Source organism: Streptopelia decaocto (genome assembly GCF_964273445.1).
Source record: "Streptopelia decaocto genome assembly, chromosome: 24".
NCBI classification, from domain to species: Eukaryota; Metazoa; Chordata; class Aves; order Columbiformes; family Columbidae; genus Streptopelia; species Streptopelia decaocto.
In genome coordinates, this window is record NC_138679.1 from 3,207,270 (window position 1) to 3,229,155 (window position 21,886).

General features: G+C 49.7%; 2 protein-coding genes across 4 annotated transcripts; both read right to left on the reverse strand.

Moving 5' to 3' along the window:
• Positions 1–1,650: 1,650 nt before the first annotated feature.
• Positions 1,651–7,823, reverse strand: RAB8A (RAB8A, member RAS oncogene family). The gene is made up of 8 exons (XM_082072322.1): positions 7,688–7,823; positions 7,489–7,549; positions 6,764–6,824; positions 6,361–6,438; positions 6,075–6,164; positions 4,902–4,967; positions 4,625–4,675; positions 1,651–3,072 (listed from the first exon to the last, which is right to left on the reverse strand). Exons 1-8 carry the CDS (start codon positions 7,809–7,811, stop codon positions 2,980–2,982), a joined length of 624 nt encoding a protein of 207 aa, XP_081928448.1. The 5' UTR covers positions 7,812–7,823; the 3' UTR covers positions 1,651–2,979.
• A 344-nt stretch (positions 7,824–8,167) lies between these two features.
• On the reverse strand, positions 8,168–17,150 carry TPM4 (tropomyosin 4). Of its 3 annotated transcripts, XM_082072057.1 has the most exons (9): positions 17,016–17,150; positions 14,606–14,731; positions 11,253–11,386; positions 10,851–10,968; positions 10,444–10,514; positions 10,126–10,201; positions 9,671–9,733; positions 9,522–9,591; positions 8,793–9,018 (listed from the first exon to the last, which is right to left on the reverse strand). In XM_082072057.1, the coding sequence occupies exons 1-9, from the start codon at positions 17,127–17,129 to the stop codon at positions 8,936–8,938; spliced, it is 855 nt and encodes a 284-aa protein (XP_081928183.1). In that variant the 5' UTR covers positions 17,130–17,150; the 3' UTR covers positions 8,793–8,935. The 3 variants fall into 3 exon arrangements, with proteins under 3 accessions (XP_081928181.1, XP_081928183.1, XP_081928182.1); XM_082072055.1 differs by lacking the exons at positions 8,793–9,018; positions 14,606–14,731; positions 17,016–17,150 and adding exons at positions 8,168–8,450; positions 13,340–13,565; XM_082072056.1 differs by lacking the exons at positions 14,606–14,731; positions 17,016–17,150 and adding an exon at positions 13,340–13,572 and having other exon boundaries at positions 8,818–9,018.
• Between the last annotated feature and the right edge of the window lie 4,736 nt (positions 17,151–21,886).

Genomic DNA, 21,886 nt, shown 5'->3' on the forward strand with positions numbered 1-21,886 from the left:
ATGGGGTGCCCATCATCCAAATACGGGGTGCCCATCACCCAAATACGGGGTGCCCATCACCTTTAAACGCGGGTCCCCCCCTGTCCCCGCCACGGGCTCGCAGGCGGGTCCCCGCAGGTCCCGCCGTTCCTCCCGCGCCACCAGCGCCACCTGGCGGGCAGCGAGCGGCAGCGGCGGCGCGGGGGCTGTGCGGGCGACACGGGCACCGCGACCGCAGCGCCCCGGAACGGGCACCCCGTGGGCACCCCGCGTGGGGACCCCGCGATGGCGACCCCACCACGGGCACCTCTGCACGGGGGCTGCGACATGGGGCACCCCAATATGGGCACCCCAGCACGTTCACCTGGGGACACCCCGAGGGAGGCACCCTAGAGTGGTCACCCCAACGCAGCCACCTCGTCACAGACAGGGAGCTGGGAAACACTTTACATTTCGGGCGCCATCAGGTAGTAAAGGAACTTGTATCAAACTTCAGCTTCTAAAAGAATCATAAGAAAATTATTTATCCAGTAAAACCTGTTGAAAAATAGTTTGAAAAACAGGATGGTTAATCAGAATTGTGTAAGCGATTCCTCCGCTCGGCTTTAACAGTATTGACAAACGCTGCAGCTTTCAATTTCTGAATGTAAAGGGAAAAGCCAACATACTTTAAAGGGCAAGAGAGCCCACCCCGGGTTTCTGTCCCTCTTTCCTATTGTTAGAAATACCTTATTTTCCACACCAAAACCTATGTGCACAAAGGATTAACAAGACTGACAAAATCAGTTTGTAAAAATCTCTTTGCAAAAAGATGCAAAAACGTAGCTTAAGGTTTAGAATATGAGGAGGGAAAAGCACGATCCCATCCTTCAAGTTTTACAAACTAACGATGATTGTTTTTCTCAAGACGAGTTATGGGTTTAGTTACCGTCACAGGCACATCCCGTATCACGCTGGACAGGCTGCGATCTCAGTTTAGAACGACTTATTTCTCCAGTCACTTTGAAATACAAGCCTGGCTGCAACATCTGGACTATCGAAGCAGGAGGATGGGGGCCGGACACCCCACGTTTACTCCTCAGCCACTAACCAGGTCTGGTTATGTAGGAAAACAGTGTCATCACCTCCCCAGTTCTGCCTCAGGAATTGCTTGAGATGCACAAAAAGTGTTCTTGTGAAACCTCCTTATCTGGAGATAGAAGCATCACCTGTTGTCTATACCTCTGCATTAACTACATATTGAAGCACATACTGACTAGAAGGCCCCTCAGTAGCTTAGTGTAATTTTACTCTACAGATACACCTGTGTGTAACCCGCTATGCTGCATGTTCACCGAGTCCTCACCCTAAAAAGCCACAAGGAAACAAAAACCCATCATAAAGTTCTGGTTAGCGGAAAGCTTTATGTATGATTATCAGTATGAAGAGAGCTCACCGTAATCCGCTAGCTATTAAGAGAAAAATATATTATTAGCATATAAAATGCATTTATATAAACCAGTAACTTATACAGTAAAATGTCCTTTTTCCATTTTAGAACAGGCAATATTCCCGTTCAGCCATTGCACGCTGCAGACCCATAAAGATCTTTAACTCAGAACACGGGTACCACTCTGAGGCCAGAGCGAAACACCACAAACGTGAAGAAATCAAAACCGGTGAGGAAACTCATTAACTTTAAAAATCAGCTTTAATTTGATCCTTAAGTGCAGTTGTCAATGTAAACAAACCATGTTACCAGTTCCAGTGAGTCGCGGGACACGGCCGATCATTGCAATCCAATAAACCACCATAAACCCTTTGCCAGGAGGCTCTGAAGCCGGTGGCTCCTGTGTCAGTGGAATTAAGCCGGGCTCGCAGCCTCAGAACACAGCGCTTTATTGGCCGTGACATTTTACACATCGGAATGTTTATAGCAATAAATACATGGAATATTTCCGCTGAGGACTGAACGCCGTTTGCATTGACGCACGCTATGATGCTGCTGCTTGAAATCCAAAGGGATCGATCCGCAGCAGCGAGGCAAATCTCAGCTGGAAAAGAAGTTTGTTTTCGGAAAGTGTTCGTATGTGCAACATTTATTTGCATATGTGAGCGAGTGTGCACGAGGACACACAACGGGAAGCAGTGCAATCCATTTGCTTGTCCCAATTGCGAACTCGCTACCACAACAGATCGGGAGCCGCTCTCAGCTGGACAAGGAGGAGCCGCCCGTGGTAACGCTACAAATTTTGCGTCCCTACCCGACCCAGGGTCTGTTTCTCTAAGAACAGACAACACGTCATTCGCACGGGACTCCTTGTAGCTGTCACCTCCTGTTAAATGTCTCTAAACATCAGTATTTAATTAAGCCCAGTCAAGTCTAACATGGATAAAGTAATTTCTGATGGCAAGGATCCATTCTATTTACAGCACGCTTTGGTTTTTTAAAAAAATAGAGATTCCTTTAAACTTCAATAGTGGATTGTCTAGAATAACACAACTGAATAAGCAAAATGAAGGATTTTCTCTGTAGGAGCGAAGAGGTGCAGCTGCAGAAAGTTTCCTTCTACCTTCCGAAAAGGTAAAGCCTGTTCTGCCCACCTAAGTGCATTAAGCTGATGTTTTGATGCACCTACAGCCCTGGATATGCACATGCATCATGTACACACCTGTACTTTATTCATATGGGCGTTTCAGGTCCTTCTTTTGATCATAACTTAATCTTTCTAGCTTGGATAGGTGACAGAAACGCACACAAAGACGCAGCCGGTCAGCAAAGGTGCGATATCGCAGGTCCCGTCCGAGCCAGACAACACGCGTGGCGATCTGACAACAATCCACTTGGTTCATCTCCAAAACTGAAGAGTCAGACAATTACTAAAATAAACAATTTCTTATTCAGGTGGTCACAAAGTGACAAGGTATGTCGAGAACGCTCAGTCCGCAGACAGAGGAACTCCCGCTCCAACAGGCACAGTCAGTCCGGCTGAGCGGACGCTCGGGTTAAGGCCGTGTCCCTCACAGAAGAACACATCGGAAAAAGCTGCTTTTCTTTTGCTGGTCTGGTGTGATTCTGACTCCCTGGTTGCTGCCTTGTGGGCTATTGCCTTCCTGAAGACGCAAAGAATATTCAGTTATTTATTTACGCTTAACAGCATTGTTGCGAGATCTGGCATCCACGCTTCATCCACCCGCGTTCCTGAATCAAACCTGCTGTTCACAAAAACCACCACTAACATCACCAGGAGCCTTCAGCCATTGATCTGAACCTCCCATCAGCCCCTATGAGAAGTCTGAGAGCTCCAGGTGCTGCTCCCGGCTTCAACCAACACGCGGTGCCGGTTCTTCCTTCCAGAACTCAAAGACCACTGAGACTGGAAAGAATTACAGGATGCGTTTGGCTCTTGCTGAAATACTGAGCGACCATCAGCAAGACTCACAACATCCCAGCTCTATCGGTCCCATCTGGTGGAACGTACACGGAATCTTTGTGAGCTTCATCTCCTAATGAACAAACTGACATCACACGTTTATTTGTTGTGCAAGAGAAATGGCAATTGTTTCTCAGCATGCTTTTGCAAAAGCTATCAAAAACCTAATTAGTTCTTGACACACTGGTTTGAAGCCAAGCCTGAAGGGCGAAGTGGGCCTCCTATTGGTACGATTGCATTTCCACAGAACCCCAGAATGTCAGGGGTTGAAGGGGCCTGGAAAGCTCATCCAGTGCAATCCCCCCATGGAGCAGGAACACCCAGATGAGGTGACACAGGAAGGTGTCCAGGCGGGTTGGAATGTCTGCAGAGAAGGAGACTCCACAACCCCCCTGGGCAGCCTGGGCCAGGCTCTGCCACCCTCACCCCCAACAAGTTTCTTCTCAAATTTAAGTGGAACCTCTTGTGTTCCAGTTTGCACCCATTACCCCTTGTCCTATCACTGGTTGTCACCAGAAGAGCCTGGCTCCATCCTCCTGACACTCCCCCTTTCCATGTTGATCCCCAGGAATGAGTCCCCCCTCAGTCTCCTCTTGTCCAGCTCCAGAGCCCCAGCTCCCTCAGCCTTTCCTCCCACGGGAGATGCTCCACTCCCTCCAGCATCTTGGTGGCTGCGCTGGACTCTCTCCAGCAGTTCCCTGTCCTGCTGGAGCTGAGGGGCCACAACTGGACACAATATTCCAGGTGTGGTCTCCCCAGGGCAGAGCAGAGGGGCAGGAGAACCTCTCTGACCTACTGACCACCCCCTTCTAACCCACCCCAGGTCCCATTGGCTTCCTGGCCACAAGGGCCCAGTGCTGGCTCATGGTCACCCTGCTGTCCCCAGGACCCCCAGGTCCCTTTCCCCTTCACTGCATTTTGCAGACTGCAAGAACAAGAAATACCATTAAACTGCTCCACCGCTCACTTGGCTTTCAATAAAATGAATAAAAGATCATTTAACTTAGAAAACCTCAGCCATTACAGCTAATTCCTGAAATGCAGAGACAATTGTTTATAAGCCACAGTCACAGCTTGACAAAACTAAAAATCAGTTCCTATAACCTTCAGTGCATCCCCCAACAAAGAGACCACAATATATTTTTTATACACTGAAACCACTTGGTATTTGGTTTCTGGTTGGCTGGTTTTTCCTACTGAAACACCGCGTGGACCACGTCACGGTTACTCACCAACTTCTTGTCCATTTTCGCTTTGATATCTCTTGCAAGAGTAAAAAACGCCTGTGACAAAGAAAAGGGTTACGTGTTACACAGCGCTCAAAGCACCAATGAAATGATGTAGCAAAACGTGGGTCAGACAACATCTCCATGGAATACGCGGGTATGTCCTTGACAACCCATCTGAAGTAACTAAAAGCTGAGTTTTGCACCCAGCCAGGATGGGCAAGTGCTCTCACTGCTCCTTTGCACAAATAAGACAATAAATGTAAGAGGTTCCAGTACTTACATTCTCTATGTTTATATTCGCTTTTGCGCTGGTCTCCATGAATTTAATTCCGAAACTTGCAGCAAGCTGAATAAAAGGAGGTTTCATGTTAGTTGGATCATTGTGGGAGCAGCTACAGACACAACCAAGTGCGCGACCTGCCCTGACACACAAAGCCCAGGATGTACCGAGCGCAACAGCTGGAAACCAGAACTCCAGCTCACTGCTGTCAGCATCTGCTCGTCCAGGGCCCTGTGCTGCTGGGTTATACCTGGTACGCATTTTAATCCCGTCCTGTATCAAAAATGGCGTGGTCAGCAGGGCAAGGGCAGTGATCCTTCCCCTGTGCTCTGCATTGGGGAGGCCACACCTGGAGTATTGTGGTCAGTTCTGGGCCCCTCAGCTCAGGAAAGAGATTGAAGTGCTGGAGCGGGTCCAGAGAAGAGCAACAAGACTGGGGAAGGGACTTGAACACAAGCCCTATGGGGAGAGGCTGAGGGAGCTGGGCTTGTTTAGTCTGGAGAAGAGGAGGCTTAGAGCTGAGCTCAGCACTCTCTAGAACTACCTGAAGGGCAGTTCTAGCCAGGGGGGGATTGGGCTCTTCTCCCAGGCATCAGCAATAGGACAAGGGGCCATGGGCTTCAACTCTGCCAGGGGAAATTGAGGCTGGAGATGAGAAAGCAATTCTGTGCAGAGAGAGTGGTCAGGCATTGGAATGGCTGCCCAGGGAGGTGCTGGACTCAGCGGCCCTGGAGGTTTTGAAACTGAGATTGGCCATGGCACTTAGTGCCATGATCTAGTCAATGGGCTGGAGTTGGACCAAGGCTTGGACTGGATGAGCTCTGAGGTCTTTTCCAACCCAGTGCATTCTGGGATTCTGTGATTCTCTACCTTGACTGACACCTGACCCACAACAGACAATCCCATCTGCCTCGTCTCAGTGACCTTCAGCCAAACAGAGACATTTCCTCACTGTCAAACTCCAGCGTGCTTTTCCTTTCCTTTGCTAAGAAAAAATGCAGGTCGTTGATTTGTACCCAATAATCAACAAGAATCCTTAACCCAGACTCTTTTCATAGTTCTCCACAGCTGTGCTTAGAAATACCACTGAGGTACCAAAGCAGCATGTGATCAGTAACAAAAGCGACTTCTATACTCTGAACAGTCAAAATATATGAAAGCGACAGCACTTACCTTCTCCCCTTGCTCTCTAGAAACTTGTCTTTTGTCATTTGCGTCACATTTGTTCCCCAGGATCATTTTTTCGACGTCCGGAGAGGCGTGCTGGGATAGAAACAGACCAAAGGGACACGGGTTTGGACAAACAATGTCAAAAAGATGGGGCGCAGAACAAGTTCTAACAGGGAGATGCTGGTGCTGAGTTCCCTTCAGCATGGGAATTCAAAGGGAATTCTGAAGCATTTAAGGTTCAACTACTTTTGGAAGAAGAAAGAGCATCTTTAGTAAATAGAGAAATTACCTCTTCAATATTCCTGACCCAGTTCCGGATGTTTTCAAAAGATTTCTCGTTGGTGATGTCATAGACTAACATAATGCCCTGAAGATGAAGAAAGAGAAAGATTGTTTCAGCAAATATCAGCTAAAGACTTGTCCTGAGCAGAAAGGCGCAGCTTAACAAAGACTGTTTTTAAAACACTCTGCTCACGGTTCTATAGAACATTTAATTGCGGTTTGTGCCTCGCTAGATGAGCGGCGGGAGGCGCCTCCACGTTCCCAGCGCCACCAAAGCTGCCCCGCGGCACACGGGGCCACGGCCGGGAATGCTCTGCGAGGCGGTTTCTGTACTGGGAACCGGAGCGTTGCGTGTGTCTTGTTAAACCCGGCTGATGGGTTTAAGCTGAGCCCGGCCGCGCGGCTCCTACCATGGCTCCTCTGTAGTAGGCGGTGGTGATGGTTCGAAACCGCTCCTGCCCGGCCGTGTCCCTGCAAGGAGAGAGCGGGGGGTTCAGCGGACGGCCCCTCACCAACCAAACTCAAAGAACTCCACTTAAACCACTCTGTAGATGCGCTAAAACCATCTTTTAGTTTCTAGGACACCGTAAACTGCTAAAGAGCACAACTGGAGTAAAATGTATCACACAGTATCACAGTATCACAGTATGTTTGGGATTGGAAGGGACCTCAAAAGCTCATCCAGTCCAATCCCCCCATGGAGCAGGAACGCCCAGGTGAGGTCGCACAGGAACATGTCCAGGTGGGTTTTGAATGTCTCCAGAGAAGGAGACTCCACAACCCCCCTGGGCAGCCTGTTCCACTGCTCTGTCACCCTCACTGAGAAGAAGTTTCTTCTCAAATTTAAGTGGAACCTCTTGTGTTCCAGCTTGATCCCATTACCCCTTGTCCTATCATTGTTTGCCACCGAGAAGAGCCTGGCTCCATCCCCATGGCACTCACCCTTTATATATTTATAAACATTAATAAGGTCCCCCCTTAGTCTCCTCTTCTCCAAACTAAAGAGCCCCAGCTCCCTCAGCCTTTCTTCATAAGGGAGATGCTCATAAGGGTGGTAGCGCCACCATCAGCCCCCGCAGCGCAGACACCCCGTTATGGGACATTAACTTAGTTCACTCGAGAAGAAGAGTCTCACCAGATCTGCAGTTTGATTCTCTTGCCATCCAGCTCTATGGTCCTAATTTTAAAATCAATACCTGCAAAGAGCAACAACCCGATTACTCCGAGTTTGTGTTTCCTCACAGGAGCGTGAGGCGGGAACACCCTGGTCCAGGCGCAGCCCGGGCGGCCCCGGCTCCCGCAGGCCCGGAGCGCGGCCCCCCCCGGCCCCTCACCGATGGTGGAGATGAAGGTGGCGTTGAACGCGTCCTCGGAGAAGCGGAAGAGCGCGCAGGTTTTCCCCACGCCCGAGTCGCCGATCAGCAGCAGCTTGAACAGATAATCGTACGTCTTCGCCATGTTCGCGGGCACCCCCCCCTCCCCCTGCGCCCGCCCCCCGCGCCGTCCCACAGGCCGCGCCCGCTGTCCGTCACCGCTTGCCGCGCGCTGATTGGCTGAGCGCGGCGCGCGTCACCGCGGGGTACGGCAGGAAGCGCGCGGAGCCGGCGCCCCATTGGCGGTGTGAGCGGCGGCGCGACAGGCAGCTCGCCCCGCTGCGTCACTTCCTGCTGCGGCGTTAAAGGGCAACGTCACCTCCTTGCCTGCCGGTTCGTGACGTCACGCGAGCAGAGCCACAATGACGTCACGCGAGCAGAAGCGCCACAAGAGACGGGGAGACCCGGGATGAGAGAAACCGTTTAATATGAAACGTGGGTGGCAGCACATGGGAGCAGCTGCAGGGCTGTAGAAAAACCATGAACGGGGACGCGGTACCGGACACCGGGCTGGCGGGTCCCTGGGCGGGACTGCACCCCCAGCCCCGGGCGGGTCATAATTTAGGGGCCGTTCCCCGGCACAGCGGTGGGGACCGGGGGGGGTTCTGCTCCCGCTCCCCCCGCCGCGGGGACTCGGCTGCTCATATACAGTTCAGTTCGTTCAGTGTCTGGTCCAGTGTCTGGTGCAGACCCAGGTTCTCTTCTTTGGCTTGAGCGAGTTTTTCTGGTGAGAAAGAAGAAAAAAAAACACAACTTAAAACATATTTTACAGCCTTTTCATTTTAAATAAACCCCACGATTCCTTACCTTCCCGTTCGACACAACTGTAGCCACACAACGATTGTTTAGGTAACTGCTCTAACTCAGTGAGGCTTTTGGACACGTGTGACGTGTTTTGATAGAACATCTGATTTACAAGACGCATCTTTCGGAGTGTTTGTTGTGCTGAGTTTTGAGCCGGGCAGATGCAGCACAACGGCTGCAGCCAAACGCACTCAGAGCTGCTCGCTGGCCCCGCGCAAGGAGCTGAACCGATTTCAGCGTGTTTTAGCTGAGTTATAAGGAAATAAACCCCCGAAGCGGAAAGGTAAGAGGTGTCTTGTCTTTATTAAGCTCAGTTCTTCCAGAGGACAGTGAAGGATCACGAGGGAAGCTGCACAGAGTGAGAGGAACCGCAGGCGAGGGACAGAGCGAGCGGGACGGCCCCGGTCACAGGGAGGTCATGTCATTGAGCGCATGGTCCAGCTCCTCGCTGATCGCTTTGTACTTGAGCTTCTGGGCGTACAGCTCGTCTGTCGGCACCGGAGCACAGGGCAGGACGGGCAAGAAATGCAGAGAAAAGGTCCAGAGAGAAGGAGACGCGGAGAGAAGCAGAGGGCAGCGCCAAAGGGAGGAAAAGAAAACAGATGCGTAACTGAGTATCGGTACCGAGCAAAAAACACCCACAGCTGCCAGGTCAAACCTTCATCTACACTCGTTTTAATGATTTTTCAGTGATCGGATTAAGCAGTGTTACGTTGTGTTATTAATAAAACCAGCTCCTGACTCCAAGTATCTGTGAGGTGGCCAAAATCAGGTTATTGTTACCAACTTTTTGAAGAATAAGCTCTTGCAGGAAAGTGTCCCCCAGGCAGGAGGTGTCACACCAGACAGACGTGTCCCAGGAGGCATCGCGCCCATCTACCAACACACCCAGCGTCTGTGCTTTCCCAATAAAATCTAATACCTGCTCCTAAAGCGTCACTTTCTGATTTGAAATCAACCACTTCTGCATGAAAATCAAGTAATTTCATACCTTCCAGGTCATCAATAGACTTTTCCAGTTTGGCAACTGTTCTCTCCGCAAATTCAGCACGAGTTTCAGCCTAAAAGGAATTAAATAGAGTAGTTGGCGCTGCCAAAAAAACCAATGCCAATAAACAGAGTGGGGGCAGATCAACTTACTTCTTTAAGCTTGTCAGAGAGAATCTTGATTTCTTCTTCGTATTTATCTTCTTTTTCCGAGTACTGCAAAAACAATAAACACTCCTTAAGGGAAGCTGTAGCAACAATAATACATGTTTATGAAACCGTGACCTATTTATAAACACTTTTCCTTTTCCAACAGCTGCGAACAGCCTTTCCGTACTTTTCCCCCCTTCACCGAGACATTTAGGACTCTAGTTCGTAAACCATCGTTTTAAGATGGGGAATGTCCACAATCCTTCACGTGTCACCTTGGACCATGATGGGGCTGACCCTGCGCAGCACCAAAGCAGCCAAACCCACGTCGCCCACCATCTGTTACACAGGCAGGAACCCAAACCTGTTCACGTGCTTTGTGTTGCTGGATTATTTCTATGGATTTTATTTACAACTTCTGACTTTGCCCCCATTCCTTAGTTGACCAAAGAACCGACCTTTTCAGATTGAGCTTCCAGAGACTTCAGGTTGTTGGTGACGTTCTTTAACTCCTCCTCCAGGTCGCTACATTTACTATAGGGGGAAAAATATTACACATTGCTACTGTTGCTGTTACAACTTAATTTTCAAGACACCTAAAAATACAAGGGATGAATTACAGTATTAAATCTAAAAGGAGAAAATTTGGTGTATAGGGTACAAAAAAGCTTTTCTACAGATACTACACCTACACCAGTAGTAGATTTTTCTAATGAGATAAAGCTTTGACCCTTATTGTGCATTCTGAACTACTCTGTGTATCTCCAATTACTCACACTTCGGACACCTCTGCGCGCTCCTCAGCTCTTTCCAGTTCACCCTCCAAAATAACCAGTTTCCGAGCAACCTGTAAGGAGAAAACGGCTGCACCGAGCTGCTCCGGCACCTCTTACACGGCCCAAAGCGCCGCGCTCGTGCTTTCCTCTGAACCACAAAATGACATTAAACCCCGTAAGCACAGACATAACAGACTTCTGCCCTAAATACGTTCGATTTTGCAGTGTTCATAGCATGAAATACCTGAGGTGCTGCTAAAGTCACTAGTAAAATTACACCTTTTAGGGCATGTTCCAAAGTTGAACCATCACCCAGTGACAGGCGTACAAAGAATGACTAAAAGTGCAGAGGAATTAAGTCGCTCACAGTTCTCCCGTGTGTTTAATCGTTTCCTTATCGCTTTTACCTCTTCGTACTTGCGGTCAGCTTCTTCTGCAATGTGCTTCGCCTCCTTCAGTTGCATTTCCTGAATTTCCATTTTCTCTTCGTCTTTCATGGCTCTGTTCTCGATAACCTTCATTCCTCTGCAGAGTGTTTAATGGAGAAGCATTTTAGCACTTTTATCTCCAAAGTCCCACAGTGGAATTCAGTATTTGTAACCCAAAAGAGGCCCATTCTGACCACACTCTGTGCTATTCAAGGCTGCCAGAATTCCCCGTTTAAGCTTATAAAATGACACCTTTAGTTCTGGGGCTCTGACCTGCAACGCACACCAGCGCCAAGTATATGCTAAATTATACAGGAGCGTTTTATTGATGTGTTTTCAAATGTTTATAAAAAAACAAGACAGAAAGAAGCGGGACGGTACCTCTCGCTCTCATCAGCCGCTTTCTCAGCCTCCTCCAGCTTCTGCAGGGCTGTGGCCAAGCGCTCCTGGGCGCGATCCAGCTCCTCTTCCACCAGCTGGATGCGTCTGTTCAGCGCCGCCACCTCACCTTCCGCCTGCGGAACAAACCGCCCGAGCCCACGTTACCTACCAGCCCATTGCTGAGAAATACTCCCGACTAGAAGCTTCCTAAGAACTGCCAAAGCTTCCCCGTGCGCGCAGGGGGGCTCAGGAACCTCCGTCTCTGCCTGGTGTTTGTTTAAACTCTGGCATCTCAGGAATTCCAAGGTATGGAGTATGTGCTTTGTTTTTAACGGCACTTATCATTCCTGCCGCACAATGAGGGATTGGACACCGGTTGCCAACGGAAAACTATTTTCAGATCGCTCCAGTGGGCTGGATCTACGCAGAGGAGCCACAAGTTCAAAACTCAACCGTTTCCATAACGGCTTTTTCCAAAAACTCCCCAGCTGGTTTGCGTGTTGTGCAGCAATTCCTGTCACAGCCCCTGCTGAAGTTCAGCCGCTTCACGACCCACCCGGGTCCTGCGCTGTGTAATCTCTGTGCTGTGTAATCTGTGTGCTGTGTAATCTCTGTGCTGCGTAATCTCTGCGCTGCGCAATCTCTGTGTGGCCGGCAGGGCAGATCCCACCAACCTCAGCTGCTTTGAACACAAAATTACATGTTCTTGCAAGAAGCTCACTTGCCTTTTTCATGGCTTCCTGTGGGCCTTACGGAATGAGGCGGAGGCATTTCTTAATAATAAGGTCTGTTTGTGTATTATTGAATAAACTGCACGGTAATTGGGAACGCAATGTTTAAAAACCAGACTAGATAATAAATGGAGAGGTTGTTGGGGGAAACGCTCGCATACCATACAGGCAATATCAACACATGGGTGGCTGTAAATCCATTGTGTCTATTAAGATATGGCTCCTTTAATTGCTTGTTATTTGAAAGAAAATAAAGCCCCGCTTTAATAACTGCCACGTTTGTGCCTTAATTGATTAACTGTCCCCAAATCTGAGCATGACTGCTATGTATAAGATTTTTGTTTTGGGCTATAGATCCTGGAAAAGCAACTCTTTTATGCTTTATGTTAAACACTTGGAAAACTATTTGTTTGCAGCAGCTTCTCCGCTTTGGTTTCTGAGGCTCCTCCTGAGCGGCAGGAAGTGGTTTCCATTCATGGCCGCACCATCTTGGAACGGATTTCACTGACCCATCCAAATGGAAGCTGACCCAGGATTCCTACCATCGTAAATTAGCCAACATTTCATTTGCTTTCTACCCAGCTTTCTCGATTTATACACAAGGCATCGATCACGTAGAAAACCAGCGTCTGTTACGGGCCAGTCTGCAAAACTCCTTGCGCTAGACGGGATACTTTTAAGTGATATTTTCATTAGGCAAGATTCCCAAGCCATGGGAAGCCGGGCTGGCCCCACCTCTCCCAGCAGCTGCCCGCAGTCCTTATACGGTAAAACTCACTCGCTGACATGTGATAAAATAGCAGGAAGATGCCGGGCAGGCTGATCACACAGCAACCTAAGTGAAACCAGCTGTCCGGCCCCGGGAGAGCCGCACGCTAGCCGAGAGTTCGCATTTCTCTGTGCAAAGCAGGAGGGAAAGTTCTTTTGCGGCAGTTCGGACGCTTCCCAGCTGTGGCGGAGCCAGCGGTGCGGCGCCCAGCGGCGGGAACTCCCCGCTCCTTGGCGTGCAGCGCTTTTTCCTAATTAAACAGCCATTTCCTACCGAACTCCTAACCGCCTCCCGATGCCGAGCGCTGCTCGCAACCCTTTTTCCGAAGGAAATGGCCCCAAAGCGCGTTAAGCGGCAGCCGCCCCGGCCGAGCCGCCGCCCGGTGCCCCCGGGGATGGTGCGGGCGAAGCGGCGGCGGCTCCGCGGGGAGTTCGCGGAGCGGGGAAGAGCCGAGGGGTGAAGGCGGCCGAGCCCCTCCCGGAGCAGGGACCAGCCAGCGAGAGAGAGCCAGAAAGAGGAAGGAAGGAGCAGCGCAGCCCGGGAGAGAGCGACCGAGAGAGGCGAGCGGGCAGCCCGGGCGGTCTCACTTTCTCCCGCAGGTCCCGTTCCAGGTCCAGCTCCCGCTGGAGCACCTGGGCTCGATCCTCCGCCTCATCCGCCTGTTGCTGCAGACACTGGATCTTCCTCTTGACGGCTTCCAGGGAGCTCGGCGCGGCCATGGGCGCGGCGGGACGGCCGGGGGGGGCTGCACGTGGCGCCGCGCGGCCCCGCGCCTTTCAATGGGCCGATGACGTCAGGCGGCTGGAGGGTGGAGGTGGTGACGTAGCACGAAGGAGTCGGCGCGAGCCGCGCGGGGGCCGCCCCGCCCGGTCCCGCCCCCGCACACCGCGGGGTCCCCTCGGGTCCCCGTCCCGCCCGGTCCCGCCCCCGCACATCCCGCGGGGATGCGGAACCCGCCGTGAAACGAGCGGGACCGGGGCTGCGCGGACACCCCCGGGACACCCCGGGATGGGGGCGGAGAAAAGCGAAACCGGACCGAGCTGGAACTGGAAAGGAACTGCATCCTTTGGCCCAGCTGCCCTGGAAGATTAGCACTTTGTTTACTTCGATTAAAGGAAATTTCGCCTTTCCTAAAGATTTCCCATCCATAAAACGCTCCCCCCCATTCCACAGAGTCATAGAATCATAGAGCCACCAAGATGCTGGAGGGAGTGGAGCATCTCCCGTGGGAGGAAAGGCTGAGGGAGCTGGGGCTCTGGAGCTGGACAAGAGGACACTGAGGGGGGACTCATTCCTGGGGATCAATATGGAAAGGGGGAGTGTCAGGAGGATGGAGCCAGGCTCTTCTGGTGACAACCCGTGACAGGACAAGGGGCAATGGGTGCAAACTGGAACACAGGAGGTTCCACTTAAATTTGAGAAGAAACTTGTTTGGGGTGAGGGTGGCAGAGCCTGGCCCAGGCTGCCCAGGGGGGTTGTGGAGTCTCCTTCTGTGCAGACATTCCAACCCGCCTGGACACCTTCCTGTGTCACCTCATCTGGGTGTTCCTGCTCCATGGGGGGATTGCACTGGATAAGCTTTCCAGGGCCCTTCAACCCCTGACATTCTGGGGTTCTGTGATCATTTCAGTTGGAAGAGACCCTCAGGATCAAGTCCAACTATAACCCAACTCTAGCACTAAACCATTTCCCTAAGAACCTTGTCTCAACGCCTTTTTTGGAACCCCCAAAACACAGCACTGCCCTTCCTACCCCTGATCAAAGTGCTGCAACACAAACATTGGCAGCAATTTTTGTCACCTATACTGCAAAACATACAGAATGCAGCAACAATATGAGCCGCAGGTACGTACATCGGTGGCCTTCTTCTCAGCCTGCTCCAGCTTCTCCTGCGCGTCTTTGAGAGCCTCCGAGTACTTATCCAGCTCATCTTCGGTTCCCTTCAACTTCTTCTGCAGAGCGACCAGCTCATCCTCTACCTTTCCAGAGAGAAAAAAAAAACCCCAAAATAACCAAAATGAGCGTTTTGATGTATTATCAGTTACAGTTTAACACAGTTAAAACCTCTCTTGACTATTCCTTTTAACGTGATATAACACACAAAGAGTAGCAAAAGACCAAAGTTCTGCTGGGGCCAGTGGTGTGAGCGGGACTGGTGGCAGTCGGCAGGGAAAAATCATTAAAAACAGATCGTCTTTAGAACAAACAGCGTTCCCTGGCATCTGGTTTAATACACAACCCCTTTTTCACCTCATTTATCTTTTGGATTCCGCAACACCCTGCGGCAGTTAATTCTACAGCATAATTATAAATGTTTTAGAAGGATGTGTTTGTTCTGACACTATTACCTGAGGAATAGGAATTATTAGGAAACTATTCGGTTATGTATAGCCAATAAAAAGTGAGTGGTCGTTCCCTAATCATCTTTGGTATGTTGTTGATAACACCTCAATCAGATGGGGAACAGGTCTGGCCCAACACACCCATCAGCAACAGGAGGGACTCGTGACCTCCACAGGTCCCTCCCAACCCCAATTATTCCATGACTAATTGTGGCCCGACCAGGTACGCTCCAGCCTGTCGTACGGTTCTGACTCCTCCATACCATATAAATCCATATTGTACGCTAGAATGGCGCTATTTATAACCTGCTGGGAGACTGTTCAATGACAAACTGTCTCATGCTCCCCAAAGAATTTCCATTATCAGGAAGCTGATAAGGGTGCGCCTGCAAACCCATCTGCTCCCTCCTGTCATCTGCAACACAAAACAGTTCAGGCTGTAGAGAAACTGAACCACTGAGCTCCGCCTCCGCATCAACTGAGTCTATCAAAATAGTTCGCTCAAAATAGTTTCAGTGCACCGACTTCCCTCTTTAACAACATTTTTGTAACGTACTATTCTTGAATGCTGTTGTATTGCTATCATTTTACTCAGGGTAGACAGATAGTGCGAGAGGAAGGAACACGCTCGCTGGGAGGCTTTAGCAGAGGGACGGTGAGCGGGAGGAAGAAGGTGACGCTTATTTTGTGTATGACGCTAAATTCACATTAAAATAAAAAAGCTGAAAAATTGGAGACAATTCAGAAAAGAGAAGCAACATCAAAGGTTTATTTTTCTCTTTTAGCTTTTAATTGTGAATTAACCTCGTATAGATGCTTGAAAACTCTCACAAGTGTGTCGTGTCTCTGTAAGAAATCCCCTTTGATAACTAAATGTAAAGGAAGGCTACGCGTTCAGTCGTGTAACAATCTGCTGAGGCTGTTCCTGAGAACAGAAGGTTTAGGAATGAAACAGGGCCTATGAAATTGATGTGTGCAGCTTGTGGAAGTTCAGTGTAAAGACAAAGAAAAGTAATTCTCCTTATGTTGGGGGTGGAGGGGGCAGAGAGCAGCAACTCACCCTCTTGGAAACCTTTTTCCTCTTGCTTTAGCTAAATGGATGGTCAGTTGAAAGTTTAGTTATATCATTTAGGATCTCAAGCTGAAATTGAACATGAGAAATATTTGACCAAATTAACGCTAGTAATATATTATAGCAGTTTGGGAGATGTAGTAGAAGCAGCAACATTTAGAGGATGTAAAAGGTAAAGACATGGTAATTTCACAAGTGCTATAAGCAACTTGAGTTTCAATCATATTTCAAAATCATTCTGAAAATACTACAGCCCAAATATGAGGCAAACACCCAGAATAAAGAACGCTGAAAAGAATATGAAAATGTTATCACTACAATTCAGTTAAAAGAAAAGCTTTCAAATTATTTCTAATAATTCTTAACAAAACAATCACACAATATATCTACTGTCGAGGCACAGCTGGCACCTCTAAGGGCACTCCATACAGCAAGGACTAGACAATAAACTTTATCAATTCACTTTGAGGGGAGTCTCAATCAATGTTGAGGTGCAGCTGACTCTTCAGGAGGTGTCTGAGATACCCAGCTTTGATTTGGAGTGTCTAAGGCCTTTTCCATGGAATCACAAGCAGAAGAAAATTATGTGAGGTGTAAGAAAATGTAGACTTTTAATAGTACTTTTAATAATCTCAGGATAATGCTAATTTTGCAAAGAGTCAGATGGCTAAAAAGAGAAGTTAATACCTCGCCCTGGCTGTATGAGTGTAAAAGGCAAGAGACTCAGAAGATTAACACAAAACCTGACTTCAAATTATTTTACCTTCTGAATCAGAAAGTTGCAACATAGTATTTTGTTACACTTCTTTCCACAGGGCATCCACAAGCAGTGTTTTTAGTTCTACTTACCTGTTTGCATTTGTCCTCAGCCGCCTTCTTATCCGTCTCAGCCTGCTCCGCTCTGTCAATGGCATTCTCCTTGTCTAACTTCAGCATCTGCATCTTCTTCTTGATCGCCTCCATTTTTGCTAAAGGATAGGCTCAAAGAATCCTAAAGAGCCAAGTTTTAGGTTTGTAACAGGCAGGGCGAGCAGTTGTACCCGGCCAGGTCACCGGGAAAATGAGCTCAAGTGGTTGTGGAGAGATTTAAACCCTGAGACCCCTGGACAAAACCCAGATCTCTTTGGCCTCTTCTCCGCTTGTTCGTACACCGTTCGGAGCCTTTCTAAGGAATGAGCTGGAACAGACTCACCAGTGGAATCTTCACCGCTCCATCATCTCCTTATTTGGGTCCTGTTTTCCTAAAGAGAAAACTGTTTCCATTTTTAAGCTTCCGACAGAAGCAAAAGTGTTGACACATGAACACATGCTTGAAAGAAACCTTATTAGCACCCCTCCGTGTCTGCGGAGCAATTAAACAGCCCAGATCTACGGGATGGCCTGGCTTCTTATAACGTTGTAAGGTTAATGAAGGGAAGGATCTTTTTGGATTACTTCAAAATAAAATAAAAATGTAAAAAGTCTACACTTGGGAAGTAGCTACATCTATGCTACAAAAAGATGCAGGATATGAGACAGAAGGTTTTTCGTTTGGTTGGTTTTTCTGTGAACATAAGCCCTGGTGTTAAGGAACTAGTTATAATCTGTAACAGTATAATATATAACAGGTCAGATTTAGATCACAAGTTCAGGCTCAAGGGCATCTAGCGAGTTTGTCTTTGAAATTCCACTTAGTGAACTGAACAATACACCTGAAGCTGCAGCCACATGAGCAGTGTAAATTAGTTTTTCTGCTGTATGAAGCAGAAAACCCTTCTCTGTGTCAGGAAGGCAGGAGTAGGTGTGGGAGACCATCTGGAGAACCATCCCCAGAGCACCACCCGGCCAGCCAGAGCACTCTCTAGGCAGCTCAGGCCGCCTTTTGTCAGAGAGTTACCGCTGTTTTGATTCCAAATAAAAATAAGGCTCACACTACTAGTGAACCCAAGAGCCGGACCCCGGCCGCCCCTGGCGCCGCCCGGCACCGAGCGCTTGGCGCCCCCGCCCCAAGATGGCTGCCGGGCAGCGCCCCGCGGGGCCGCGCTCAGGGAGCGCCAAGATGGCGGCGCCCTCAGGACTACAGCTCCCAGAGGGCTGCGCGACCGCCTCAGCCCGCCAGTCACCTCCATCCCTCATTAACGGCAATTAAAGAGACTCATTTCGGTTGGAAAAGACCCTCGAGATCATCGAGTCCAACCGTTCCAGTATAATTTACGGAATGAACTATTAGAGAGCAGTGAAAAGGGACCTGGGGGTCCTGGGGACAGCAGGGTGACCATGAGCCAGCACTGGGCCCTTGTGGCCAGGAAGCCAATGGTACCTGGGGTGGGTTAGAAGGGGGTGGTCAGTAGGTCAGAGAGGTTCTCCTGCCCCTCTGCTCTGCCCTGGGGAGACCACACCTGGAATCTTGTGTCCAGTTGTGGCCCCTCAGTTCCAGCAGGACAGGGAACTGCTGGAGAGAGTCCAGCGCAGCCACCAAGATGCTGCAGGGAGTGGAGCATCTCCCGTGTGAGGAAAGGCTGAGGGAGCTGGGGCTCTGGAGCTGGACAAGAGGAGACTGAGGGGGACTCATTCCTGGGGATCAATATGGAAAGGGGGAGTGTCAGGAGGATGGAGCCAGGCTCTTCTGGGTGACAACCAGTGACAGGACAAGGGGCAATGGGTGCAAACTGGAACACAGGAGGTTCCACTTAAATTTGAGAAGAAACTTGTTGGGGGTGAGGGTGGCAGAGCCTGGCCCAGGCTGCCCAGGGGGGTTGTGGAGTCTCCTTCTGTGCAGACATTCCAACCCGCCTGGACACCTTCCTGTGTCACCTCATCTGGGTGTTCCTGCTCCATGGGGGGATTGCACTGGATGAGCTTTCCAGGGCCCTTCAACCCCTGACATTCTGGGATTCTGTGGCTCCCCCACCCCCGGCACTGCCCCATGTCCTGAGAACCTCATGTCCGTCTGTCCAACCCTCCAGGGATGGTGACTCCAGCACTGCCCTGGGCAGCCTGTTCCAATGCCCCACAGCCCTTTGGGGAAGAAATTGTTCCTAATATATCCAATTTAAGCTCAGGTTTAGCTTCTTTGTTTTTTTCTTCCCCTCCCCCCCCCGTATCTAAAACAATGCTCTGAAGTTTTAACAGCTGTAAGTTGCATATTTAGCAGGAAATCAGTACTGGCTCTTCCCCACCCAGTGTGCAACTGCATTCCCAGAACACCTCACAGAACTAACCATGGCAAACCTCACACAACTAAACGTGTGTTTTCCCACAGAAACGGGCAGATCTGCCTCCCCTTTCCTGCCCCGCAGCTACTGCTGCAACAAGGTGGCCCCACGGGTGTTTTTTTGTCCGATTCTGATGGTTTGAACAGTGAAAGATAAACACACACAGGTCCTGAGCCTGGGAACGGGTTTAAAGAGTCGAGGTGAGGCACTAAATTAACAGTGCTGCTGAACCTGCAGAAACGGCATTAAAAACTAATAAACCGTATTGATTACCATTGCAGCTTGCGCTTCCCCTTGCCCTGCTCCGCTGTGAGTCTGCTGGCTCAGCCCCGGCCGAGGGCAGCGGGTTGCTGAAGGGATCTGGGCTGACGATGGAGCCCCGGGTGTCGATTTAGGGTCACTGCTGGTGACCACAGACCAGTGCCGAGGTGCCCGAGGTGACATGGGGGGCCCAGCAGCCACCATCACGCTGCAGCTGCCTCGGGCGCGGCGCCGCTGTGGCCATCTCTGCTTAGCTTCCTTCAGAATTAAGTTCACCTTTAATAATTTTCTCCTGGTTTTTTCCAGAAGAGGCAGGTTTTGGGGAGCAGCTTTGGAGACGCATCAAGTGGGGGAAGGACTGTGTTAGCCCCGTTTGACCCGGCACGTGTAGGAACTCGTGTGACGGAGGCAGGAACAAGACCGTGCACGCCTCTCCCTGGGACTACAGCTGCATGTTTCGAGCTGTTTCTGTGGCTGTTCTCTTCATAATTTCTGATTATTGAGAGGCACAGAGGTGATGTTCCAACCATCTCACCAGCAGGCTTGGGCAGGCTCAGAATCAGGGTTGGGGAAGCGAACGCTGAACGAGACTCTTTTGCCTTTGTTATTTGTACTGCAGGAAGATAATTTTTCTAATCAACTCTGTCGCATGACTCAGAGCCACACTTAGAAAGGAACATGTCACCCTGTGTAGCCCTTCAACCAGGTACATCGCCTTCTTCCTCCCCCTGCTTCACGAGCTGGAGAGAAATACCTGAAAAATTCACTTTGGTCGCTCAGTCATGATAATCCCGTCACTCCCACCGCCTCTGGCTTTCATCAGCTTAGGAAACAGCGAGCAACCAAGATAGAAAGAGCTTTCCAAACCTTTTTTTTTCCTTTTTGGGAGTTTTTGGGCCTAGCGAGGCTTGGCAAGGTTGGGTGTGTCAATATGAGAGGACAGCGGAAGGCGATGGAGCCGGATTGCTGGAGCGTGTGCTCATTTCTTTGGCAGCGCTGCAGGGGAGCGTGTCTCAGCAGGCGCTCCGACGCACCGGGGGGGGTCGGACCCGCGGCCTCGAGTTTGGCTGATCTCAAAACTTTCTATGCTTTTAATCCCTACTTCTATCGCCCAGAAGTGACACGGGACCCACCCCATGGCCCACGTCACTATCTGCAAAAAGCAGATGCTTTATATCCCCATTTTCCCCCCCAGCTCCCATCCCGTTCTAAACTCCAGGTCTTTTTCCTCTCTCTCACACTGACTGAGCTCCAGCTCCTCCTCATACGCAAAGCTGCGTCAAGGCTAGAAACGTTTCAAAGCAGGAGAAAGAAGCCATTGACAATCCTTTACCAAATTCCTTCCGTTTCTTAACATAAGTATCTCCTAATAGTCCACTCTGCTATATTTTCTGTTCTAGAAACTATATAACATGGTGTATCAATAGCAGTGCACTGTGGCAAACGTAGCACTACAATGAACATCAAACTCATCTCTTCCCAGCACTTCCCTTTTAAATGACAAAATCCGTAAACTCTCGCATCTCACTGAACTATTTTCTTTGCGAGTTCTCCACGCAGCACTATGTGCTAGAACGAAGGGTACGGCAGGGCATTAACCATCTGTAATACCCTCTTTCTGATGCTTTTTTCTCGTTCAGTATCCATTGGCAGATATACTCTTCCCATGCGTAAATTCAAGGAGAATTTACCTATTTCCTTAAATAATTTTGCTATTACAGCCCGTTTCCGGGCCACAGTGCGAGCTTTAAGCTCTTCCTTGCCATTAGATGGCAATGTAGATCCACAAATCCTCTTTCTTCCTTGAGGCCCTGGAAAACCATTTTGCTGCTGGTGGAATGGCTGGTAGAGCCTCAAATGTTTTATTTCCACCTACCTCACCTTTTAAGGCTGAAGCATCCTGGATTTGTTTCACCTGCAAATGAACGGAGGCGGCTCCTTGAGTCACCGAGCGCTCGCTCTCTCTACATCTCTCTACATGGAGGGTCCTACTTTGTGCACAGAGGTTTATTTTTTGCTCTTCCAGCAATTAACTCATTTGTCTCTTGTTTTTGCTGTTTCCATAAGACATTTTGCTGTCTTGCTCACTGCCAAATCTGGTAAGCGAGTGAGTCATGGGCTGCCGCAGGCCAAACCCCGGAGGACACCGACTTCTTCCAAGGACCATGAATCTCCCAGCTGGGAAGTCAGAAAGAAGTGCAATGAGAAATAACTACCACCGCCAAATACTTTCCCCTATACCCATTTTTCAGCTTTTCCATTGCC